At 45.3% G+C, this 27,261-nt stretch overlaps 2 protein-coding genes across 2 annotated transcripts in view; both read right to left on the minus strand.

The window, feature by feature from the left end:
* Window positions 1–7,821: 7,821 nt before the first annotated feature.
* LOC149372091 (cytochrome P450 3A14-like) lies at window positions 7,822–27,106 on the minus strand. Its single transcript, XM_089581593.1, has 11 exons — window positions 27,037–27,106; window positions 23,031–23,156; window positions 21,969–22,206; window positions 20,213–20,343; window positions 17,205–17,292; window positions 14,802–14,874; window positions 13,508–13,616; window positions 12,748–12,839; window positions 12,433–12,573; window positions 11,567–11,732; window positions 7,822–8,029 (listed from the first exon to the last, which is right to left on the minus strand). Exons 2-11 carry the CDS (start codon window positions 23,091–23,093, stop codon window positions 7,952–7,954), a joined length of 1,179 nt encoding a protein of 392 aa, XP_089437719.1. The 5' UTR covers window positions 23,094–23,156; window positions 27,037–27,106; the 3' UTR covers window positions 7,822–7,951.
* LOC149372092 (uncharacterized) overlaps window positions 27,034–27,261 on the minus strand; it is a 54,842-nt gene continuing 54,614 nt past the window's right edge. Inside the window, exon 27 of the mRNA XM_089581606.1 lies at window positions 27,034–27,133. The gene's annotated coding sequence lies outside the window, so the exon portion shown is untranslated. The remainder of the gene's footprint in view (window positions 27,134–27,261) is intronic.

The raw sequence follows: 27,261 nt of genomic DNA on the forward strand, positions 1-27,261 counted from the left end.
TCGAGTCGTGGCACATACAGCAAACACGAGAGAATGTTAATCGTTCCCTGGGGACTCTCCCCTCATCCTACGTCCATGGGCTGCGGCCATTGACCCGCAGGTCCTCCACACAGGGGCTTAAAAAGCCAAGCTGCGCTCGCCCGTAGTCACACCGTGAAGAAGGGGCCGAGCCGGTCCCGAAACGTCGTGTTTTTCCTGTATTTTACTTGGTTGGCGTCACTTACCTTCTCCTAAAATCCAGTCGGTCCAATAACAAGTTTGCCTAGTTGGGGAGGGGCCCGAACTCCAAGACTCGTGATGAAGCTGCCGTCAGACAGGGTCATCCAGGTCCAAGCTGACCAGCCTGACTTCCCATTTGGCAGGGAAGTAGTTGGGGCTAGGAGGAACTGTGTGGTTATCGTTGCGAGAAAACTGACGCCAACCAATATTTTAATTTTGCACAACGTTTCGTACGCAGTGGGGAGCGTTCCTGGTGTCCTATTCATCGCCGCCTTTGTGAGCCGGATGTGCCATGACTACACATGTCGCCTCTTGAACAGGTTTGACTCCAGGGCCAAGACTCTCACCTCCTCGAAGGCTATTGGGTGGTCTGCGCGCTCGCAGTGTTCGGTGAGGGGGTTGGATTCTGAATTCATTAGCCGGATGTCATTTTTGTGTTGCCTTATTCTTTGGTGGAAGTTTTTTGTTTCGCCGACGTATGAAGCCGGGCACTCGGAGCATGGAATTTTGTAGGTGACACCTGGTTGTTTTTCTCTGGGGACACGGTCTTTCGGTACCAAATTCAATTTATCAACGAGCCCAAATGTGCGCCATCCTATATACGAACGCGTAATTGATAAAACCGAGCGTATCCAGTATTAGCAAGCCTTGAGTGCAAAAAAGAAAAAAAGAAAGGAGAGTTATAACTTTTTCCGTCAAAAATAAAACAAAGCTCTCACACGGCGACCATATCCGCTGTAGCGGTTAAGTTGCTTTGACTTTCGGATGCTGAATCCAAGATCACTGGTTCGATCCCCGCCACAGCAGTCGCATTTCTATGGAGGCTAACTACATGAACGCCCATGTTCTGTGCGATGTCAACATACACTGAGGAACCCCAGGTGGCCTAAATTAGTCCAGAGCCTCCCACTAGGGCGCCCCTCGAGGTCTGTGCGTCGTTTCAGGACGTTAAATTTCACATACCACATAGTCTGCACAGGAAAATTGTTGTGCTAAAAGATAGAATTTTTACCTCTCGACGATTAACAGCAGCCTTCACATGGCTACTTCGTCGATGGTCTCGTGCTTATCACTGTGCAACTTGTGATCTCTGCACCTTTTACACCGAGCACTAAGCCCTTTCGCAACAGTACACTAAAAACTAACGCATGAAAGGAAGAAATGCAACGCAGCTTGCGGCATGGTTCGCTGTTCTTCAGCGAAATACTTAGAGTGCAAGATGGGCCAAGAAGCGCCCGTTTTAGAATGAATGGCCTCTCCTGAACAGCTAGGCACTCATACCAGATTTGAGAGATTAACGGCTCACCTGAAAAAAGTGGCCACGAGGGCGATGATCACAGTAAAGGCGCCGATTAGCAACATCATCCCAGTAAAGAGGACGGGCGAAGGCGTTTGTGCCTACAAGGTCGAACGTGCTAAGTGAATGACAGAAGCTGCATTCCAGCAGTGTAGTGCAGCTGCGGCCCAAAGCAGTTGGTGGAGAGAATGAAGGAAAGCAGGAGAGCCTCTCCCTTGCCGCACTACAACTCCGCTCACCCTTTCATGCATTCGTTTTTTTTTTTCATTTTTTTTCCCACTGTCGCAGGGTTCCTGGACGAGGGTCAAGGCTGGGCGGCTTCATTTACCGCGACGGTCAAAGCGCCCTTCACACAGTCAGCAGCTGAAGCAATTCGCATTGACTGGCTGAACTGATTTACGCGAAGCGATTCGCTGGCACATGCGGGTTTTGAAAATACATGATAAGCAATCTCGTGCTTATCTAAAGCTCACTAGCGGCGCACTGACGGACACCAAACGAAGCTGTAGACTTCGATATGCACTTCTCTCGTCTGTACCACTCCTACCATTATACGGCCGCGTTAGGAAACGAGCCTACCCACTTAGACCACTGTAATGTGGCTATCCTGTTACAGCTGCGAACCGGAGTCTGAACTCCCGAGACAGGTGTGCGCTGTTGTACACTTAATGATTTAAAGGGAAAAGGGAAATACTTAGTCAGGCTAGACTAACAGGTTACCGTCACAAGATAACATAAATTATGGAGGGGCACTTAAGACTGCGTATGCGCTTTGAATGCAAAAGCTTTGTCTCATCGTGAGCTCTGTTGAGAGCTTCAATAAAGATTCATCCCTTTCTAATGTCCCGCCTACTCATTTTTATGCAGTCGTAAGGAAACGCATGCATCAGGCTCACCTTTATGCGCTAAGAAGTAACACGGTTTTGTAGTCTTTGCTTTGCGTACTCGCCTCTGAATCTATATGTATTTGGTCAAATTACCCGCACCTTCTTGAGGAGTTTCATTATTTTTTATTTGCTGTAGACGTCACAATCTTATGGTGTACTGCTGACATGCGAGAGCATGGATGTCACTGAGGGTTTTTTTTGACCACTGCTGCTGTAAAACACTGCTCGGATCCGCGCCCGTAGTTGTTACCGTCTTCAAGATGTCGAGTGAAAAAGGAAGGTGAGTTTGAGGCTTCTATGAAATGTGTTGGCCACAACACTAAATTAAAGTGTGAATTTCATAAAACAGTGCGTGATTTCGTCTTGGCTCACAATTACAATTTGATAGCGACTAGGTATCTTTTTTTTTACTTTAGCTGTCTGAAAAGGGCAGTTAACTTTGTGGTCTGATGTGAAAACCGAGTTTTTTTCATAGGCACTTACAAAAAGTTCATTCTCTTCGCTGGCATGCCATGATATTTTGTACGTCATGATATGTCATTATGTTGGTATGTCATGGTATTTAGCGTTCAACGCCCGGTACCTGCACATGCGCTATGACGGGCGCCGCAGTGCAAGACTCCGGATTAATTTACGATTACCTGGGGTTATTGTTATTTATCGCTCACTCGAATCGCACACCCCACTAGTAGTATTTAATTTTGCCTGAGTCGAAATGCGGCCGCCGCGCATGGGATTTGATCCCACGACCTCGCGTTCCGCGGCCGGTCGCCAAAGCCTCTGAGCTAGCACCGTGGGTTGAAGAACTGGCGTTCCGCTCTATTTAAGAGACTAAATAACAGTGTCACGGTGCATGCCTGCAGCATGAAGGGCAGCCGCAGGTGCCCGTACGATTCGGAGCCTTGTTTCCTATATTTCTGCAGCTGCATGTATGGGGGAAGTTATCGCTGGGGTGAGGTGGATAACATGTTCATGTTAATTAGACGCGACATCCAAATGATTGGCAGACCCGAAGCAAAATAACTAGCAGCCGCTGGCTGAGGCCTTTCACCGACCTTTTAAAGTGGCTTGGTTTTGCTATCGTCTAGCACAAACTCCAGGTGGCATTTCGATAGCTCTGACGTATGCAATGGCGTCGAATGCATGAGAGAAACAGTGTATGAAAGTGAGCCCCTTCGTTTGAGCAGCTGTCGAATGCGCCGGCGTGTTTGAGTCATGGCTTGCACCCTCGATTTTTTGTCGCAACGAAAACAGGCATGAGGGAGAGATCAAAACAGCGCAAAGAGAGGATGACAAAAAAAAAAGTAACACACATATGTTTCGTTCGTTCCGTAACGCACTTAGCAGCCAAAGTTAGCATTTTACTGCTGGAACAGGCGCCTTATTTGGCTCGAATGTTAAGCTCTCAAAAGTGGTCTCAAAGGCGGCTATGAATTAATGACCATTCTCAGCCCCATACAAAATTAAAGCTTAATACACTAAGTATTGGTAAAGAATACGGAGAACAACTTAGACGTTGGTTCCTCAAGCATGCAAGAGGTCAATATGCATGTAATGTATATAGTACTTCAGACCCTGCCGCATTCTCTTGAGTCTACTGTGGCGTGTTTTAATAGAATAAAAATGAAACAAGTAACCTGGCAACAAATTCACTGCCCGTGGAGTGGCTTTCGCTTCCAAGGGCGTCACGGTGCTAGAGAACAATAAGATACAGACTGTGAGGATTTTTCCTTCGATAGGTGCAAAAAACCAGGCGGATAGGGAACTCTTAATGGCCGTTTCATACTCTGCTTAATTTCATTTTAATATTTTTCGCAAATGCACGAGCGCACGTATGCCTGCTGCTTTGTGCACAGCGACAATGCGAAAACGCCGGGCTGTATTTTTGAGGACCTAGCCCTAGAGAGCTAGGCGACAAAGAGGTGCACTTCATAAAAAAATGCATGAATGTTCACACAAAGCAATATGAGTATTAGCGTCAGGTAATGCCACACCATGTGGTCACACAGTATGGTCAAACGTGTTACATAGTTGAAACTGCTGAAGTAATTTATGTGAATGTTGTGCACATTTGATTTGTTGCCTTGGGTGCAAACCTATACGCATCGTCAAATTGTTAGGATCTTCTACCAGAGAAATTAAGCCAAGAAGAAAGCGGGCATTTCCTATGTTGCCAACGAGCAATTACAGCAAAGGGACAAGCAAACGAGAAGGTGACGGTACCATCCGGTCCTCTGGCGCTTGTGGTTGTGCAGTGCCGTATGGGAACTTTCCCCGATAATGCCTTTATTCGACACCCCACAAAAGGCCGACAGGAATGAGCGGAGAAATCACTAAGACGCTCCAATATAAAATGAATGAATGATGCTCTTGCCCGATGATTCCAGCGGACGTGGGTGATGGTGTCGCGTGAAAACAGCGATGCGTGACATCTGTAGCAGCAACGATGAATTCCTATCGTCAGTTTCAGTAAAAGTTTAGCCTTCGAAGTAGACCCTGACCTTCGTGCAGTACCACCGTCCTCTCGAGCACAGAAGTAACTAGGTTGTGTGCGCTCGTGATGCCGCTAGCTGCAAGCGGTGCTTAAGCGTACAACGAGCGGCGCCCGGATTGTGCTATAAACTCCGAGCTTGATTCCCCGCAAAATGATCTAGGAACCATGGGCGCTATTTAACGGGCCAGATGGCGTCCTCCTGTAACCTCCGCATTTTATCTGCTTCTCGCTTAAGTAGGCAACTTATTCACGCTATTCTGCCGTTGTGGATCATTTTGGGTGGAAAAAACAGCGCCTGTGGATCAGTGGTTAGGGCACTCGGCTGCTGAACCGAAAGAAGAGGGTTCACTCCCCGCCGCGGCGGTCGAATTTCGATGGAGGCGAAATGCTAGAGGCCCGTGTACTGTGATGTCAGTGTACGTTAAAGGAGCTTAGGTGGTCGAAATTTCCGGACCCCTTCACTACGGAGCCCCTCATAGTCTGAGTCGCTTTGGGACGCTGAACCTCCATAAACCAAGCCCATAAACTAAACTTTATTCATGTTGTAAATGTGCCGAATAAAGCTTTCTTGTACAGCTTTCCTACGAAGCGTCCCTGCTCTTCAAATAAAGCGAGACTCCACACAAGCCCTTCAAGCCGGGACATGAGGGCCAAATCTGGAACTGAAGCGCCTAACAAGATGCTTTTCGACTGAAAACCACAGTGCTCTACTATCCTGCACTGTAGATTTTCTCTGTCGAGCACTACACCGTGACGGCAGCGAAAAGACACTGGCCGGCTTGTCGTATTCACTCGGGCGTGCCTCAAGGCGGCGCCTTCTTCAAAATCACGTGACCAGGCCTCATAGAAGTGCCCTTTGATTACATGTTTACTTTTTACAGCTACCTCTCAGAGCCCCTTTCGCTGAATAGCTGATTGGCTGGCCCGAGGAGGTAAGCGGATCAGCTTGTGACACCGATCTGACCACTCCTGTTATCTACAACACGCCACACGAGGCCTTCACCTTTAGCGTCGGTGTCATCTAGGTTGTTTACATCTGTGTCTGCTCATTTAGCTTCGTATCGCTAGAAACATAATGGACAAAATGCTCCATCAGTTTCCGCTGAAAAACTTCAGGTCTGCACCTACACACAGCACAAATAAGTATTTGCGGCTTGTTTTGGCAATGGTTAAATGGTGTGTCGAAGAAAGCAGACCTGCGCCTAAGAGGATCAGAGAAAGGGGATAAGTGGACACGCCGTGCACTGTAATTTTATACCACATCGGCACCTTATCCCTCAGACCATGGTTGCAGCATTTTTTTTAGGGGGAGCGAAAAAAACACGATAAGAAATATAACTTCAAGCGCGTTCTTTTGCGCTGAAATTATTACCATGGCGTTGTAATAGCCACAAGACACCCTCATATTGTGCCTTATGTTTTTGCTTCTAGACGCTGTTCTGTATTACCTACTCAAGAGCACTGTTTTACATACAATTTTTAATACATTGTTTTATATACATGCCCATGTTTTCCTGCTCTCCCATATTATTCACTACGAGCTTACGCCGCAGCCTCTCAGTGTTTAGAAGCAACCCGATTTGCAGCCTAAAAGCCTCTGCTCCAAAATGAAATGAGCGTCCCAGAAGTGTAGTTTAGTTGACGACCATAGCATACGCGCAGTTCTCACCTCTTGCTTCTCCCCCAGTTCCAGCCTTAACTTGATCAATATTCTGGCCAGCCTTTACTTAAAGGTTGTCAAAGCCATGCGCACGCCGAATCAACGACGTTGACCCAGGCCGGAGGGCTGGTGAGACATCTTTTGAATGACGCATTTTGGAGAAAACCTGAGAAACAAATCAGCGAAGCCCTGCAAGACTCTTTCTCACTTTAATATATTTGCAATGCGTCGATGTGTTTTAGTGCTTGAAGCTCAAGATTACACCGTTTTTATCCACACGCACTGCACGGCAACAGTCTGTCAACGTAATATAACAATGAAAATGGCTATGTCTTTTAACTGGTACAATGCATCTAGGGCCATGTTGAAGGAAGTGTACATTATCCACGGAATTGCTTTGAGCTCGAAACTATAAAAGATAGAAAAGAAAAAGGACCACTAGACGACGAAGAAGAACATAACCTCAAAAGAATACATAGGCTTCAATGGCAATTGGAAAAACGATTGGTGCGAGTCAATTCCTGCGGCACTTGCACTGTGCTTTTCAGTTCCGCATTGGAAGATTTCTGACGATTTGTTTCAGTGCGTAGACAGCGCACGACACGCATTTCTCGATCCAAGCACTAAACTACCTAACCATGAACAGCCGAGAGTAGGTGCACACAGGCAAGCCGGCGCGGGACAAGGGCTGATGAGTCACGCACCATGCACAGAGCTTATTAAGCCTCTAGCAAACGTTGGCCGATCGAATTATTTTCCCCTCGAAACACCTGGATGGTCATGGCTGCGTATGTCCTTGCTTTTCTGGACTGTTCCTGTGAAGCCCAGCTGGGCGCTGTATGCTTTGGTTCCCCGCTGTTTTCTCTATTGGAGATAAGTAGATACGTCAAGCTGTCCTCTCGACGTAGTTTGCCAGGATGACAGTAAAGAAGTGAAACTTGCCTTCCGTTTTTTTCTTACCTATTCTGGTCACGGCAAGAAATTGCTTGTGGAAAAAAGGTTGTATATTGAAGCACTTTGTACAGCACATTGTAGTATATTCTAGCACTTTAGTTCGCTTTTTATTACATTTTGGGCGTTTATTGACTTTTTTTCACGATTTATGAAACATGGCATCGTAGTTAGAAAAACTACTGTTAACTGGCTGCAGTGAGGCCCGTTAGGAACTTTTTGAAAAAGATGAAAAATAAACGAGACCATAAAGAGTAACAATCATGAACTCATAAATAATGAGTCCTGAAGAATGAGATTTAAAAACCTTCGATGCCACAGTACTGCCGATCGCTTTTGTCAAGGACACGGCTGCACGGCCAACCCGTCTTCTATCCTTGCAGGTAGCAACACTGTTTTTGGGCGCCGGGCCGGTAACTCGCTTTTCCGGCCTCATTCAGGGCTCAGAGCCGACGAAAGACAATCCAGGGGCCAGCGGTGGGCTTTGAAACCACAGCGCATGAATAAATATCCAGGCAGTCCTGCAAGCAAGTGCGAAAAATAATCAGAAATCTGAAACGGTTCTTTTTATGAATCGGTTCTGAACCGTCCATAAGTAAGCACTTTCGTTAAAACACACACAATTAAATTCTTTCGCAATCTCCGAAGCATGAAATCCCCCTTTTACTTCGCTAAATGAACCGAGAATTTTCGGAGGACTAAACTAATTATATTATTCGTACAAAGCAGACAGAAGGAAATATGAAATAACCACTTGCAGCTGTCGGGAAAAAGTAGGCAAACGTCTAAGAAGATTAACAAAAGCAAGGAAAGACAGCGACCAAACTCTTACGATTTTCTAACAGCACTGAGTGAGCGAAACTAATTAATTGCTTCTGATTTAAAGACCATTTATTGCTATGTGGGGAAACCCCATCAGTTATAAGAACATAAAGTGACTTATAAAGACAATTACCTCTACACGAAAGAAAGTTATTGTCTTTTTGTCGGAAGTTTAGCATGCTACTTGCCGCTATTTCAGGTCTGTCTGTCATCATTATTTATTAAACTATGGTTTATGGGGGTGAACGTCCAAAAGCGACTCAGGCAATGAGGGACGCCGTAGTGGAGGGCTCGAGAAATTTCGATCACTTGGAGTTCGGTAATGTGCGCTGACATCGCACAACACACGGGCGTCTAAATTTCGCCTCCATCGAAATTCGACCACCGCGGCCGGGGTCGAACCCGCGTCTGTCGTGCCAGCAGCCGAGCGCCAGAACAACTGACTGATTAACCGATCATAAGAACAAAGTTCCCGCTAGAATTCAGGAGATGCTATTAATAAGGCTGGCAACAATAGTTTTTTTCTTCGGGTAATGCATCAATGTAGGCCATATTGCTACTTTATATTTAGAAGTCATAAGCACGTTTTGCAATGCCAGATATAACATAGGTCCGACTTTATAGTTTGCTTGAGGTTTGGTTCATGAGATTTAACGTCCCATTGTGATTTAGGCTAGGAGAGAGATCGTAGTGGAGTTGTCAGGATAATTTCGGCTACCCGGGGTTCTTTAACATGCACTGACATTGTACAGTTCACGGACCACTTGCATTTCACGTCGATCTAAATGCGTCCGCCGGGCGGTGCAGCGGGAGGTGCAGGCGGGAGGTGCAGGGTTGAATTCCCAGTGCCACCGGGTACCCACCGCTGATACAATGGGTACAAGCTTTCCTCTGGTCTGGTGCTCGGCTTAATCAGAGTTAAGTGCTTGGGAAAAGGGTCTTCGACCCTACCTTGAGCAAACAAAAATATGTTGTGCCATAGCGCTGTTTGGCTACAGATGCTTTTGCGATATAAAAAAATCACTATCATCATCATCATCATCATCATCATAACCACTGAACTACTGCGGCGGCTTCTCCAACTTTAAAAACCTTAGCACTCTTCAGTCATTACTTCAAGGTCTTAGTATAAAACTGATTACTGAGTGCTAAGCTAATGAGATTAAAGTTCTGACCATAAATGATGTCTTCTGCTCGTGCATAGCACCCCTCAATTTACCCGCCGCGGTGGCTAAGTGGTTACGGCACTCGGCTACCGACCCGAAGGACGCGGGTTCGATCCCGGCCGCGGCGGCTGAATTTCGATGGGGGTGGAATTCTAAGGCCCGTATACTGTGCGATGTCAGTGCAAGCAGCCGAAATTATCCTGACAACTCCACTACGGTCTCTCTCCTAGCCTGAATCCCGACTGCCACCCAGGTGGTCAAAATTTCCGTAGCCCTTCACTACGGCGTCCATCATACCCTGAGTCGCTTCGGAACGTTAAACCCTAATAAACCAAAAAAGCAAACCAATCCAATCAATTTACAAATTTTGTTTGATTTATTAACATGCATATGTCGGTACTAAGTATATCGAACTGGTGCAGCTAGTTCATAGTTTACGCTGTTAGGGTACATATTCGACACCTCTCCCGGGTTCCTTCTCACCACCTTGGCACTCGATGCACATCGCACTATTTTGCTTTATCAGTCAACACCCTCCTTTAGACTATCCTCTCCATTGTGGACCCTGCACCTGCCTCGTGTGCCTCTTTCCATAAACGGCAACACGAAGAAGGTCGAGATATCGCTGACCGAATCAAAACTATTCCATGAGCACCATGGACACCGGTTGCACGTCTGCACCGATGGCTCATTGAATGCCATCAGATCTTCGTGCTCCATGGTAATCTCAGTAAGGACTACAGTAATGAGTGCTAATCTATTTCACCATACTTCTTACACGAGTGCAGAACTTACTGCAGTTATTATCGTCACTAATTGTATCAATCAGGAAAGCGCCCGCAGTGGTCTATTTTCAATAACTGAGAAGCCGCCCTCCTGGGATTGTAAGTTGCACTTCGTCGTCGATCCCATAAAGAACCCATTAGCTGCCATGGTGGCTCAGAGGTAATGTTGCTCGGCTGCTGACCTGAAAGACACAGGTTCGATCCCGGGCCCGGCGGTAAAATTTCGATGGAGGCGGAATTCTACAGGACCGTGTACTGTGCGATGTCTGTGCACGTTAGAGAAACACAGGTGGTCGAAATTTCCGGAGACCTTCACTACGGCGACCCTCATAGCCTGAGTTGCTTTGGGATGTTAATCCCCCATAAACCATAAAGGAATATGGAAATCAGTCGAAGTCAGCCGCACGAGTCGCTAAGGCTGAAGATGAGCGTTGGAACGATGCGTTGCGTCATGAAGCCAGCGACGCTCAGCGTGCTGACTAGCACACAGGAGATGCACCACTCAACAGGGTGATTCCGAAAGCACCAAATACGGCAAGGGACGCCGAGTGCGCTGTCCTGCTGGGAGAGAAGCCTCTGATGGCAGCGGAACATCCAGCAGCCGAGAATACATGGACGATATCTAGGAGTGGGAACAGCCATCTGTTAGCCGTCTTAGAACGCACTGCACCTTTCCTGCCATGCATTTCATACTGATACCTACTCTCGACGAGAGACAATTTTTTTTTCATTTCTTCGTTCGGCACAGCATTTAGTGGTTAAAAGCGTTTTTTCAATGTCATCGAAGCGAAAACTTCTCAGCGTCGACGATGGACTAAAAATCGCTGACCAAAAATGAACAAAAGAACCGATCACTTATTTATTTATTTATTTATTAGTTACCTGCATCGCCCCGCAGGGCATTACAGCAGGGGAAGGGGGAGGTACAGACTTCATTAGAGGTATAAAACAATTATTGCAGTGCATGGAAAAATGCATCATTAGATGTGATACATACAATGCTCGAATGCAAACTGTTCCAGTCTCGAACAGTTCTAACAAAAAAAGAATAACGCAAGACGTCACCCTTGCAAGAAAATTCCCTGACCTGCAAGCAGTGGTCCAGTCGCTTTGAGATATAATGAGGTGTCTGGATATATTGGAGAAGAATAAAATCAGAATTGGCACTGATTAGTAAATGCATAAGACTGAATAGTGAAAGAAAAATGCTGCCGCTTTTCCTCCACATCAATCCAATTGATCTCCCCTCAATTTTTTGGCCATTTTTTTTGTGTGCATCACTTACCTCTCTTTGCGAAGATCCCAACTCGAGACGAAACCGCTGAACCAGCCGGGCGATGGTGCAGTTCAGTTCCAACAGGGCCATGCGCATTCCTACGCAGTTGCGGGGTCCAACTCCGAAGGGCTGGTACGCCACCTTGTGGAAACTGCCTTCGTTCTCGGAAGAAAACCTGCAATGGACAGAAAAACTCTAAGATTTGAGTATGCACTGATTCTGAAGTCACTTAAACATGTTAATTATTAGGATACCGCGCACAGAGGACAAAGATCTCTTCAAAAAATCCGCAGTATTACCGTCTTGCCCCCAAGTCTATTTATCTTGGACAAAGATTTCGAATATTGGAATGTTGGTAGGTATTGTTATGAAAATATTGAAGGTAATGGTCCATCTCATGGTATGTAACGAAATATTTAGTTTAAAGTGTTTACAACGATCTCATCGAACAGTTGAGACGACCCTAGAAAAGCAACGAGGAACGCTTTTCACAATAGCAAATCCATTAATACAAAAAAATACAAGACTGCCGTCGGGTTATCTGCGGTTATATTGATTGTTATAGTGGAATCTTACATTACATAAAAAAACTGCCTTCATAAACGGTAAATCCTCTTGCCCAAAATTGCTGGACATGAGGCGGTGCCATACCATATGAGCACTCGCGATAACCATATTGTCCCGCCAAAGCCTCGACCGCCTACCACTGCACTTCTACCCTTTCCGCCTCCACTCTCACTCTAGTTGACCAATGGAATTTCTCAGCGCATTACATGTCTTGTCAGAGGCAGTTCCCTCTCCCGAATTCCGCTTGCATATCAACCACGAAACGGCAGGTCACATTGAGAGGTGGATTGAGACGCTGGGCATCGCACCTGTCCGGGTCGAAGGTCAGCGGGTCTGGCCAGTAGCGTGCATCCCTATGGATCTGCAGTGTTGGAGACATGATGCACGTCCCAGCCTTGTACTTCACGCCGTTGTACTCAAAGTCACTCACAGCCTTTCTCGTGGCGAACCTGGTAAGAAGTATTATATGCGAAGGAAGTTGCAGTACGCTCAAGGAGACTCAGCGGCGTTTAACCGAACAACGTTCACTCTGTTCCACTGACTTTAGGCGGTGTGGACTGGGCAACATTATCTTTCTTTCTTTTTCTCTGCCCACACTAAGATATGTTCCAGAGACTACTCACAGAACCACAGGCGGATACAAGCGCAGGGCCTCGTTGATGACTTTCCCTAAATACGGCAGCTTCCATGTCAGGGTTTCATAATCCATGTGTCCCTACATAAAACAAAAATGAACCTGGTTCACAGTGTAAAAGTTAAAAATTTGATCTGCAGCTCTACGTTTTTTAAACCAGGTGTAAATTGTAACAGCAAGAAAACACGAAAAGACTGTGAGATTCCAAACGAGAAGTGTAAATAACACTAAGCCCGGATGTCAGCCTTTGGCCAGTCTACATTTAAACACACCTTCCCCTTCCATGCCTGATCCAGCCATTAGAAATAAAGAAAAGATACCTATGATGGGCAACCAGCCACCGTTCTTCAAATTATACAGTGAAATCACAAACAGACGATTGCTCTTTCCGCCCACACATTATTAAATCCAATGTAAATGTGTTTCAGGAAAGTGAAATTTGACATAACGCAAGGTTATGTTCAGCGAACATTTGGGATCCACGGACATATCCGTTTCCGGGCAACAATGCAGAACTTCAGCTGACATCGAGAAAATTTCCCCAAACACCTTCGTACACTACAAATGCTAAGCATGCGAAAGTTTGCAGCCTGCAGGTCAAGTTTGCAGGTCACAGTGATTTTGTGGTGGCTTAGCAACATCTCAAACATGAATATGAACAATGGAAAAGTCAATATGGGCACATTGGGGTGTTTAACCGCAATGCAGGTGCTGCACAGATATAATTTTGAGAATATGGTGCTACTTGCATTGCTAGAAACAGCATCGTTGACTTCTTTTCGAACTTTTTCTTGGACATCCGGGTGTTTAGCCAAAAGGTAGGTAATGTAACTCAGCGACGTAGACATGGTTTCGTATCTGAAAATGAGTGCGCAATTTGAGGAAAATAATTCCAGCTGTTTGCCCGTCTGCTAGCTGCCTTATTCTGTTGCATGTAGAAATGCAGGGTGATGCTCTCGAGCTTGTAAAAGTCATAGGGTTTTAACGCAGTTAAACCGAGTAGACGTGTGAAGCCATGTGTTCATTCTTCGCCTCCTCTTTCCGGTATCTGCATGAGTGCGCAACCGCGTTTCTCCCTCTAAATCGTCCCACCCTCTCTCCACTCGGCGGCAGCTAGCGCGACGCCCTCCTCCCATTGGCTACAGCTGGCGGGACGCCTTCCTTCCATATGCTACAGCTGGCGGGACGCTACTCCAAACTTATCCGAGCTTCCTCCCACTGACGGCAGTTTGCGCGATGCTCCTCCGAAATAAGTTACTCGGAGCTTTACACAAGATTATTGGTTGCGACCACGTTAATTAGTGCTTTCGAACTGAAAGTGTGCCCATTGACTGTTCCAGAAAACCTCCTGTTAGCAGCATGATTAATTGAGAAGCGCTCATTACAGGCTTCGACGGCTCCTATCTTCCGTAATCCGAGCGCGCTATGCTTTCGTTTATTACAGCTCAATGTAACACTGATTTAGTTTCATAGGAGGGAGAGCGAAAGAGACAGGAGCGTATTCCAATGTGTAAAAGCAAACTAGCTGCCGGAAAAGTCTGGTACATTCTCTCTTCTTTTTTTCCGCGTGGAGGGTCGCACTACGTCCGAGAGTTGTATTTTCAAGCATTTTATACACTTGAACGACTGTCCGCTATGCGTCGATGTCTCCCTACAGATAAAACGATGAATATTGGGCGACAGATATGAATTTCAATTTGCATCAAAGGAACGCGTACTCTTTTGAAGCATAGAATTTGCAGTCGAAAATTTCTTGTGTAGAAATCAAAGAAAGTGCACAAAGACGACGACAGGAAATAATAAAGGCAGCATGCTGTGCACAGCATCCAGCCGGCTGTGTAGAAAAGCGCGAGAATTTCTTTTAGGTGCACTGTGCTTCAGTAAGATTTTGTGTCCCATCAAAAGCCATCAGAATTTTTATAATGCCTATTATTTTCACAGTTTTCACTAGCATTCTTGAGAGCAAGCTACTGAAACTAACCTTGAAAAGGGATTGTGATTGAATGCTACGTAAACAGAGTCGATTTAATCAAGTGTTCTTACCCTGCAACGAAGAGGGTGCCAGCGCTGACAAGCACTTCATCTGTGGTCAGCGAACGGCTTTTCCATGTGCCACCTGTAAAACCCAGTTACTCTGTGTGAGCTTTGGCTAGCGTGTTCACTGGTAAACATCTGCGGTAAATGGAAAGTTGCCTAATGCATCGACATCACCCTGGAGCCATGCCTAACAGCTTGGAGGCTATCGCACTCAGAGGGCCCAACGATCTGCTTGAGTATATTACTTGAGGAAATTGTAACCAAAAGCTGTATAACCCACCCCTGCTATGCCTCTAACAAAAAAAAACAGGATTATTTGTAAATAAATGAAAAAGGAAGTTTCTTGTTCTTATCGGAAAACAAAAATATTTCTGCCGTTACAAATGATTTTTTGTGGTTTTTGCGGACCTTTACTTGCAGTAACAATAGAAATGTCTCTAGTAACGACAGAATTTCTGTAGCATTGCGCAGTCTCTTGTCGTAGTGACAAACAGTTTCTTGGTGACACCAGCCGACTTCACAATACTACAGAAAAACATGTGCCTGCGAAAGGACGGGAAAATATTTTGCCGTAGTGTGGCTGGACTCAGTAGCATTTTTGGACGAGACAGTCATTCTGTAAAGGTGCAGTCTGAGCATTTTTTTTCCAGGTGATATTTGCTCTTTGTATTCCCTCCTTAAATCGGACAAGATCATCAGCCGCCAAAAATCAGACCTCATGTGTGTGGTAGATTTTACTAGGGGTGTCTTAAAGGGACTATGCAGTAAATTAATTGCGATTACAGAAAGCAGACGAGAGATAGGCATTCCATCACTCGTCAGCCCAGCACAAGAATTTTTGAGCTAGCATCAAAAATAACGAAGTTATAGACGGTTAAAAATCACACTCCTCCTCTCCCCTCTCAACTCATACGCGCGCAGCACCAAGAAAAAATAAAGAAAACAGCTCTGGGACTGGGCCCCGCCCACTAATACGTCATTCCCTGACGTTTGGTTTGCGACTTCCGGTTGTCGCACCCAGCACCCCAGCAGCAGCGTCGGCAGCGTCTCTCCGGTCTCTCTTCGGCTTCCTGGATTGCGTCGCAGGTCGGATTTCTTGTCACTGCGACAAAGGCACTGCGAGTGGTTCCCGAACTCCTGACAGAAAGAGGCGGCAGAGGTAAATTGAAAACATATACGTGAAGGCAATGGCCTGGCTCGCGGGTCGCGCGGCGGCTCGAGCAGACGATTTTCACGGCTACCGGAAGCGTACCCGTGACGTCGTGGCTGCCGTGGCTCCAGCGGGTGGCAACGTGTAGTGGCCTGCCGACGTCACGGGACTAGTGACGTCTATTTTCCCGATTTTAGTTTCAAATTCGGTCTCCACGAAGACACCAATCGGCCCGCGAATTTTAAAAAATGCCGTTTTTAAAAATTCATGATAAATTCCCGGCCTAGTTTTGAAGACTCATACTTGGTGTGAATGCTTCTTAGCATCATTTCTAAGTATTGAAAACATTTACTAGTGACTTTTAATTTATTGCATAGTCCCTTTAAACAGCGTTGGCCTCAGCATGGTAAAGTCACTGATCTGACATGTATGCGTGTTGCTTCAAGTCGAAGGAAGCAGATCTTGATACTGCTGAATGGCATATGTGCGAAATTAAAGCTTCTACTTTTCCCTTTTAAGCCACTGATATGTACATACATGCTTTTAATGCGCCTTCTGAGATTTAATGACATTTTAAGCAGTCTCACGGATGGTGGCGGTGGGAAAAATGTCCGGCTACAGGCTGACCAACTTTAAAATAGCTTAACATCATCAGACCCGACCAATCAGCGTTAATCAAAATACAAGTTTGAAGTCTGAGGGTTCCCGTGAGAGCATACAGGAAAAAAAATCGCAGCCGTAGGTCGAACAGTTCTTCCTCTAACTTTTCTCCATCCTCTTTGCTTCGGGCATTTGTGGTTCCACAAAGCAGCGACAACGCCTTATGACCGGTACTATATTTAGTTAAACTTTGCACTTATGAATGCCTGTGCACTAAGAATGTCATTTTGAGGCACGAAAAACTTGGCAGCAAACCTGTCGTTTGTTGCACAAGGGTGACCTAGACAAAGCGACCAGCAATGAAGGCTGCTCAGAGAACCCCTATTGTTACACAGTTCTTAAAAATTGTACTACGTGAGAACGTAGTGCGTGCTATATGACTGCCAATAGCACTTGGGCTGCTGAAGTGGTGCGTTTTTTTAAAGTTCTGTAAAAAGAAAAAATGTGCGTTTTAATGTGCACGGGTCTTTTGGGGTTTAAAGATTCCGGCTAACTATGTCGCTTTGTTCGAGCGGCTTTTGCTTCCGTGGATACCACTGACCTTGCTACTATAGACCATAGGCTACGCTTTTACTGAGTCACCTTGCCGGCCGCATTACCTGTTTTTACAGCGTCTGTGGAACTCGGGGTGTCTTCCTCTTGGTACTCGGCATCCAACAAGTTCTGAAGAACATCGGGCTTCTGGAGCTGTGACAAGCAATTTGAACCGTTATGTTGTGGTTATGGCAAAAAATTGTTTCATACTTGCATCAATCGAGATTCAACTATCACATGTTTATACTTCTGGCAACACCGTAAAGTATAATTTGCCACTATGCAGGGCGCGCGTAAATAAAACCAACACAATCAGCAGCTCCAGATTTCCCAGAATATTTTTTTTTTTCACTGCCATGGTCGTTAAGGGCACGTATCGCGGTTCTGCGGCGTCATTGGCGTAGAGGGCGTCCAGGGTCCTCAACGGCGGTAACTAGTGCTGGCGCCGTACGTCACTTTGTTCAGCATCTAACGGCGAATACAGCAGAAAGCTGTTTCAGTGTCACGTTGCATACGCGTGGTAGCTGTCGGCGTGGTTGCGTCTGTCCGCTTGTAACCTTCTGCATTCCCCATGATCACCCTTGTCATGTGCAGATATTCTGAGCGTAAATAAGGACAATATGTAGAGTTATTCTAATTAACGCTTGAATTAGCAAACTAAGTGAGGGTAATTGAAGAAGAAGCGATGTGCTGAATAGTTGCTTCCACATGACGTCGGTGTGCAGTACAACTGTGACAATTGCGAAGATGACGAGAACACATGCGGGACTTGCAGGTTTCGTGCAGAAAAGACGCTTCCGGATCGTAGACACAACCTCGGCACCACATTACTTCAGCAAACTCGCCCCGTGGTAAACAGGTGGCTCAATTCCACGTAGGTTTAGAAGACTGAAACTAAGCACCTCGAAAACATCCATTTCTAAGGATTACGTCAGCACAGAAATCAATCTTCCGTGATAAAAAGGTATACAAAGCAGAAAAAAAAGCAAATACCAGACGCTGAGCGCCTGCTCAAAGCCTAAACAGAGATGGTGGCACACGGTAAAAAATCCTTTCTACAAAAAAAGAAAAAGTAGTTACTACCTTAAATGTGATATGAGTGAAAACAGCGCAAAAGAAGCCCGAAGGCGAAACGAAGAAGGGACAGGAAAGAGCGCTGAACTGGCAACTGAATGTTTATTGAGCGAAACTCGTACAATATATAGGAAGGCAGTGGCAAAGATAATCAGATGCAGTCAACGTCACATGGTGTAACGAGCCATAAAAGCGAAAGAAACATAACAGGGTGAACAAGCTAAAATTCAACTGAATCAAACAAGGGATGATAAAAAAAAGAGATACACTTGATGACTATGAACAGTGAAAGTAACAAGGTGTAAAGAGCCATAAAAACGGATAAAACATCAATAGCGGGTAACAAGGATAAAACCGATAAAAGCTGACGAAATGAAATTGTGAAAGGAATAAAAACTGGCTGAATATGACATCGTGGGGCTAAAACAATGCACAGACCTTAACAATAAAACGATGAAACAGAAAATACTGAATGATTGAAACACACATAGTCAGCAATAAAAACTTAGCAATGTAGTTCTAAAAAGGCAAGTTCACTCCCGTACAATGATTTTGACGCGTCACTGACACATTCCAAGCCCTTTCTCTTTATAAAGAAGGCTTCCTTTAACTCCCGGGCTACGCTGTCTCTACTTCTATCTAGAACAACAGTTTCGCGTAAACGAGGCATGCATTTGCATTCTTTGCAATGAAGCGCGAGATTGGAGCCAGTGCCTTTTTCGAGTGAACGCTCGTGTTCCCTTAAACGTTCGTTCAAGCACCTTCCGGTTTGTCCAATAGGTGCTTGAACGAACGTTTAAGGGAACACGAGCGATCACTCGAAAAAGGCACTGGCTCCAATCTCACGCTTCATTGCAAAGAATGCAAATGCATGCCTCGTTTACGCGAAACTGTTGTTCTAGATAGAAGTAGAGACAGCGTAGCCCGGGAGTTAAAGGAAGCCTTCTTTATAAAAAGAAAGGGCTTGGAATGTGTCAGTGACGCGTCAAAATCATTGTACGGGAGTGAACTTGCCTTTTTAGAACTACATTGCTAAGTTTTTATTGCTGACTATGTGTGTTTCAATCATTCAGTATTTTCTGTTTCATCGTTTTATTGTCAAGGGCTTCTTTCGCGCTGTTTTCACTCATATCACAATGAACCAACTAGCCCAGCAAAAAGTTCTGCTTGACTACCTTAAATATTTGGAGAATCTCATTACTAAAAAAATCTGCCGTCGTGCTACCATAAATGTAGTTTTTTCTCCATTATTCAAGGTGCTCGAGCTGTGTAGGGACGTAAACTGAGAAAGACCAAACGTCAAATTTTTTAATTTTTTTCCTTCCGTTCTATGGAGTTTCTTATTGACTTTTTATTACCACGTGCTTTACGAAGAGCTATGTTTTTGTTTCGACGCATCAGTTTTATTCGTTCAGTTCACCTCGTGTTGGCATGTCATTCCCCCAATTTTACGATGCTTTTGCTGCGCTATGCACTTAAAATTTCTTTCGCCTCATTTTTATTCCATTCCGCCTTTTTCCTCTCCGCGCCTTCTTTTATTCCTGTGTAATTTCTGCCGTGCTAATGTTATGCAATGTGATATTTCTTTTGTTTCCTTTCTTCACTTATCTGTATCACATAGTTCTCATCGAGAGTTGCTGTGCGCATTTAGCACGGGGGCTGCTTACAATGTGGCCGTTGCGCTGAAGTGATGTGATGCCGAGATCTTTTTCTGCAATGTATACGAAGTGTCTGGAACTGTCTTTTGTGCTAAAAGCTGGAAGTAGCGCATGCGCAGTCGCCGGTTTCGTCCTCCTGCTCGCTGCGCGGCAGACTATATAAAGAGCGAGAAACTACTGAATGATGATGAAACACTTGCGCAAAATGTTACTCTCTCAGAGTCAGAGAATCGAGAGAGGCTTTTCTGTATGTCATAGGTTCTATTATCCTCCATGGTGCGTCGGGGATGTAGCTAATCTAGCTCAAAGTTGTATTAACTAATTTGTAGCGAAGTACTTGCCTTAGGGTTTTTCCTTCTGAGCTCAATCACTTTCGAAGTTTCATTGACCAAAGCCATCGTAACATAGGCGCCGAGGAGCATGTTGATCCAACACAGTGGTTGCATTAAAGGTCCCAGCCTGGTGGTGCTCTCTGTCGCACAGGAAAAAAGCAAAGAGTTCACGTAAGAAATGCCCTGCATGTTAAACCATTATATTTCAGATGAAGGTAAGTCCAGCTCCCCTACTTACCGTTTGTACCGTTGCTTGTACCCTTTTCCTGCGTCGACTGTGATTAACTTATATATTTTATGTTATGGTTGTCCTCATTATGGGCGAATAAACGTGCAGCAGCTAGGGTTTGACAAAAATCCCAGTTGCCAATGTACACAGCCTAGTAAAGCGAGAGGCTTCGTTCTGTCGCCAATACTATTTTCAATTTATGTTCATGACCCACTCACTAGAGTTCAATAACGCATTGGTCTTTTTGCTGGTGGTTATGTGAGTTGCCGCTAAATAATAAGCCATGACGAAGAAAAAATTATCCAGTCGGAGCTCAGCTCAATCACTGCATGCTACAAAAATTAGCTAATGACTAAACTGTAACAAGTGTAAAAAAATCCTGGTGTTGCGAAATAACTTTGACGCACCTTCTTGCAACCTGCAAGACACCTACATTTGGCGGTTACTGTCGTACAAATGCTCAGATGTCTACATTTCTTGTAACCTTTCAAGGTAGCAGCCTATCGGCTGTATAACTAGCAATGTTAACAGGACTGTTTAAAACCATGTTTCCTGTACGTCATTTCAACCCTTTAACTGCAATTTTACAGAAAACTTAATCATTCTAAACTTGATCACGTAGCCTTTCTAAGGGATCCCAGCCCAGAATCTCTAGTAACCTCAGTTGAGGCTGCCCGGAATCAGTCTGTTCACTACATTGTTAAGAATTATGACCGGGCGTCTTCCATCGCTAACATGGAAACTCTTTCGCACCTTCCTCTCCTTTCACTAAAAGATAGATACAGCGGCTGTGTTCAGTTCATAAAATATACTATTCTAACACGCTTCACAACCTTTCGCTGATGCGCCACACATGAATGTCACCTCATATGCAACACCTTCATAAATTTGGATCTTCTAGCTGCCACCAACCGAGCTTATCACTTACACCTGTATCGCTCAATTAACGACAGTCGCCACCTCGTCGATCCCAGATGCAATCACTTTGCATTGCTTGGACGTGAGGAAAGTCGACCTATAGAGAAACTTGAGCCAATAGGTCACTATACTTGTTACCTTATATTTATCAATAATAGGGTCACTAACGAACAGCACAGAAAAGCATCGGTTGAATTCTTACCCAGAATGTCGTAAGAGGGCACACCAAGTCCTTCCATTTAAATTGCTTGCCGCTCACAATAGTTGATGCTGGCGGTTGTTTCCTTATCCTTAACTTAATAAACTCGGCTATCAATAATTTTAACGACTTCATGCGTGAGTGGAAACAAACACAAGCTTTTTTGTGTGATTTGCACTGCGGTACCGGGCAGTGGGTCGGCATTTATAAACTGTAACGTGGGAAAACGAAAGAAAACAGCAGCCACGCTGGCCGCCGCACTGACGTCACACTGCGACGATCACAGCGGCCCCAGTGTTTGCGTTCGGGGCTAATTCCGGGACCAACAAGTTCACATTTCTACTCTCAGCGCCGAAAATGTGTTAAGCAAACAGTCTCACATCTCTGTACCCCAGATTGGACGTCCACTATTCACTCACGGCAGATCATGTGAAGAGGTCCCTTCATGACTCCCCTCACCACCGAGTTGGCAGCAGCAGCGAAGGCGCTATCGGGCCTCTTCTGGAAGCTGTAATCGACGCCGAACGCTGCGCGTCCAACATAGTCCATGGAGAGCTGCTGATAGAGAGAGGACACGTTGGCTTCCTCGCCGCTGTCGGCGAGCTTTTCCACGATGTCCACGAATATGTCGGCACTTTTCTGCACCTCCGTCATCATCTGCCCGGAGATAGTAGCCAGTCAGAAAAGAAGGCGTGCATAGATGGGAGGCAGTCTCTTATCCATCCAAAACCTGGCTTGATGAGAGAGACTAGGTAAAAGTAAATAAGCATCCGTCAAAATAAATAAACAGGATTTACACTGATAGTTTCAGGCTGGTACGGCTTTCCAAAATGTTTTCAAAAAACAGTGAAAGATTGTTATCGGAAGAGATATATTATGAATACTGTCCTATACCCGGATTACCCTCAGAAGTTTATTTTGTTTTTTTATCATCTGGATATTGTCGTAGACGATGGAGTTTTAAAGACGAATAAGTCAAGCGGAGCGTCAGACGGGGGACTTCAACCCCCAACTTTGCTATCTTTCTGCCCTGGCTGGTATCGAAAATTACACTATCGAATGTTTCAGCCGATAATTTTTAAGAGCAGTGAGCGCCGATTCTTCGGTTAGAGGGAACGGGATATATAATCAAAAGGAAAAGATTGGTTTTACCTCTTAGCACCTATTATTTGTTGGTATACTGGCTAGCTACCCTAAAGCCTTAGGTACAATGCCACTGACAGTACGGTCGTTTTTGCTGTGCCGCGTGATCTATAAAATACTCGATATCGCTTGTTGTGGCTTTGATGGGTGTAGGAGAAAATAGACTCACAAGGATTACGACTCCACGTTTTTCTGGTACGTGCAGTCGGCATCATAAAGACTAACCCAGCGCTGTGAATATGGTTTCCTGATCCCCTGATATCAAGGACTGCCAGATTTCCGTAGGGCGGTTAACTGTCTAAATACACGTGATCTGCGGTGAATGGATTGTGACCTACTTGCTTCAGCTTCATGGGTGTAAAGCCCGAAGCGACAGTGCGACGCAGGTTTCGCCACTGCATGCCGTCAGCATAGACAATAGCGTTCCGCAGGACAGGATGATACTTTTCCAGAGTCAGCAATAGCTGCAAAAAACAAAAAAAAAATTCTTTGTAGCTGCCATACGCTACATATGTTTACGCTTGTGCCTATATCGTCTTCCACAACATCGGAATACGCTGGCACACGAGAGGCTGTCCTCTATATTGGTCAGCAGACCGCAAAGCAATGAACCATAGTTTTTATAACTGAAGAGCATCATTACAATTCATCATTACATACGAGAACATGCAGCAATGAATCTACGAGCTGTGAGTCGATCAGATCATGCGGTTCCTAGCCGGCGCTTTTCAGCGAAGCCATGCGGTCAGGATACGGTTGACACCCCGCCATTGTGAAATAGCGGGAAACGAATGCGCTGACGCTGAAGCTAAGTTGGCTCATGCTGATGGGATTTAATCAAAGCAGCATTCTTCAGATGTGACGTAGCAACATTGCTGTGTTATCCAATGCAAGTTGCCATAGAATTGCACAGGAAAGATGTCAACCGTAACCACCGCTTCTGCAGGCTAGATGTTGGATTACAATTCCCCTTCCATTTAAACGTCCTGCGGCGCCAAGCGGCCCTGCACTATCGATTACAGCTTGGCGTCACGTTGTGAAGACGCTGTTTCCACACCATCGGAATTGTAAACAAACTCGAATTGTTCGCACTGCCATGTCCAAGAGATAATTCATCATATTCTTTGCGAGTGCCCTCGTTATGCTGATGCGAGGAGAGCACGCTCGGACTGTTGGCCTTGCGCTGTCATCCTGAGGAAAATTTCTCAGGCGCCAGGCCGAAAGTCACTGTTGGTAGGTGTGCGACAAAATCTGTTCTCCAGTTTTCACATCACCCAGGCGCAGACACCCACCTCTGAAATCATATGATTGCTGTGCATATACATATAAAGTGGGCACGATTAGCAGTGCGGACCACACGCACATATGTGGGGTGGGTCCCGGGCCATGCTTGCACGCGCATTCGTGTGCATATGGTGTGCATGTGCGTTCGCGTGCTCATGCGTGCATGTGCGTGCGTGTGAACGTGATCGTGCGTGCACAAGCTTGAAGCACGCGTATCTAAACGTTCACTGCGCAGACTGTGTTGATAACACTGCGAAAGCTGCATGTGCATCCGTGTGTGCATCAAAACGTGCGTGCCTACAAGCCCATCTCTGGAGTATGAGTTAGTGATATTCGTGCGTGTGTAGGCTGGACATAACAGCGTTTGGTAAACTTTTAAATATGCGCGATTGACTAGTGAATGAATTTCTGGTAGGTCTATGCAACTCAGTGCAGTACGAGATCATCACCTGTCATTTGCACGCTGCCTCTTTCTTTCCTTAGCATCCCACTCTCATCTCTCCTCCGATCAACACCTCCCCTATTGGCCTTGTTAAAGAGTTCTCTCTCTCTATCTGTGATATCGTCACGTGATGATAATGGAAGGCAAGGATGAAGGCGGATGAATGGCTCACACCGAACTGTTGTTTGAGGAGCGTGCGCCCTCAGTGAAAAAAACCACGTCGGCGGTAAAAGTGGTGGGCGCACTTGGAATGTTGGTATCTGAATGCCAACTGCTCTCGGTCGTATTTTATTGAACCCTGTAACGATCGGCATATCATCATACACAGGAGATTGTCATAAATGTAGAAAGGTAGTTTTGTTTCTGCTTACAAATGTTTCAAACTTTACACTACCGCACAACTACGTCTCAAACGTATTTCCCAAAGCAATACCAAAACTCCAATTGCCAGAGAAACAGAGGAAATGCTTTAGGATTACAAGTGGAAAATCTATAGTCCACAACCTGATACTCTAGAATTTCAACCGCTGTGCTTCTACAAAATGAAGTACTGCTCAAAACGTTTTAGTCTTGTTTGATTTACACCTCAGCACGACGCATGATTTTATCGTTTTTAGAGGCTCGTAAAGTGAACAGATTTCCAAGTCGTTGAAAACACTAATCGCGTTTATTTGTACTTATCTACCAGGTTTTAGTTTACATCTGTGGAATTCAGGGATCATTAACGATAACATGCTGAAACTTAGGACCTCTAACTCAAATTTTCATTGTATGGGCACTGCAACATTATACTCGATGCACGTCGTGTACATAAAAAACAAAAACAAAAAGTCGTTCATCACGAGGAACAACTCTGAACACTTCGGTTACGCTTGCATGGTCTTCAATATTCGCGAGCGAGCTAATCGGGCGGCGCAAACATAAAAGTGAATGGCTCGCCCGGTGAAGCGAACCTGGAAGCTATTATGCATCGCATCAACACCAATGGACTATGGTCTACTGTGACTGAATGTGGGTATAGATGGTGACTTCTGGAGTGGATTATGTTGTGCTGTGAGTGAATGTGTGTATAGATGGTGACTGCGGGAGTGGCCTATGTGTTATTATAAGCGACTGTGTGCACAGCGGGGCATATTTGACCGGTTTTAGGACATTATTACCATATATGTGACGCTACGGTGGAGCAATTGCCGGCAGAATAAGCAAGGCTAATTCCACCTGTAGCATACAACAACTCAACTGAACTAAACACAACACCAAGCTGTCCGGGAACAAAACTAACTGAAAGCGATTACCAAACAAAACGTCTTGGCAATACCCTGTAACGATGCATTGCAAGGCGATTTGGTACACGCAAATGTTGCAGAGAGTGTGAAGAAACAGCTGGAATGCTCTCGTACACAAGCATTTGGAATATAAGCTGAGCGAGAAGACGTGTTTGGCCTAGAGACCTAATACTACGATAAATCTTTTTGATTCCATGCTGCCTTAAGAAACAAAAACTATCCATGGATAAGAAGAGCATGGAGATTTCTCACATACAGGGACAAAAAAATAGAGTGATGGTTTAGCATTGCTAAGACCGAAATATTGTGCAAAAGCAGTTTTTTTTTTTTGCAGGTGGTCACCACCGCCACGCAATTAAAATCACGATTGAGGTGTCCACTGACTCAGGGAGCCGGTTATGCACGTCTCGTCTGCAAATTTTTGTCTTCAGTGTCAATTTACCCCATGTATGCCGGTGGACTACGCTACAGTGCCTCGATTCTTCAGCAGTGTTGTCAACGCCAACGCGTATTGGTCTAGTGCCGTGCTTCCGCCACAATGATGTCCACGACAACACAAGCAGTGCAATTTCGCTGTCACTAACGCCACATAGCTTAAAGCGCGAATATTAGTTTTGTAATAGTATTAGGTAATGAAGCAGACGACGTGAAACGCACAGTGCGAAAGAACTTCTTGTTGGGCTAGTTGGTAATTTGTTGGGGAGAGTGTGCCCCAGTTTAACCCGAGACGAAACCGGCTGCGGCGATATCCCAGTGCTTTCCTGTAGTGACGACCTGCGAATCTAAACTGTTCGCGCCGCCGCGGGGTTCAAATCGGGGTCGAGGATCTATTTATAATATTTATTTTTATGGTTCTCTTAAGGTCACCATCAGAGTCAAGCATCACACAAACTGGCGAGCCGGTTCGACTTCATGAAGTACTGCTCTCGCTCCAAACCAGAATGGTTAGGTGCCCGACCCCTTTTCTCTCGCCCTTCGTGCATGTCCCTGTTGGTTCAGTCGGCCTGTACACCGTTTCTTTAGGCCCCTAGAATAACAATAGAGATTTCTGGATCACATGTTAATGCTCAGTGACGGCAGCGTAGTCTACATGATAAGTAAACGTAACGTGCATGAGCAAGCAACACGTGGTATGTGGAAGACCTCTGAAATGGCCTACACAGGCCTGCGCATAGGAAATGCCAATACAGATGGGCACAGATAAACTGATGATGAACTTGAAACAAAGAAATCAAAGAGAGAAACACTTCGGTTTTAATTAGAAGCGGCCAAAGATTTTACTGCTGTCTAAATGTTATTTTTCGATTAAAAAATTGCTGTCATGAAACTTACTCCGCGATCCGTGAAGTTTTGAAAGTTGCGAACGAAGACAAATTCTAAGAAGTCCAAGTCTTTTGTTACAATGAAGGGCACGTCTCCGTAGTAGAATCTGTAAAAGAAAAACTCAACATAAAGATGTTTGTTCTAATGGCGATTCTTGCTTTCAAAGAGGGCAACGCAGCGCACGATGCCAAAGCCATTAGAACAGCTTCTTCTGAACAAGGTTTATGCTCTACC

The sequence above is a fragment of the Amblyomma mixtum genome, chromosome 1 (assembly GCF_055824585.1).
Source record: "Amblyomma mixtum isolate Tamu chromosome 1, ASM5582458v1, whole genome shotgun sequence".
Taxonomy (NCBI): Eukaryota; Metazoa; Arthropoda; class Arachnida; order Ixodida; family Ixodidae; genus Amblyomma; species Amblyomma mixtum.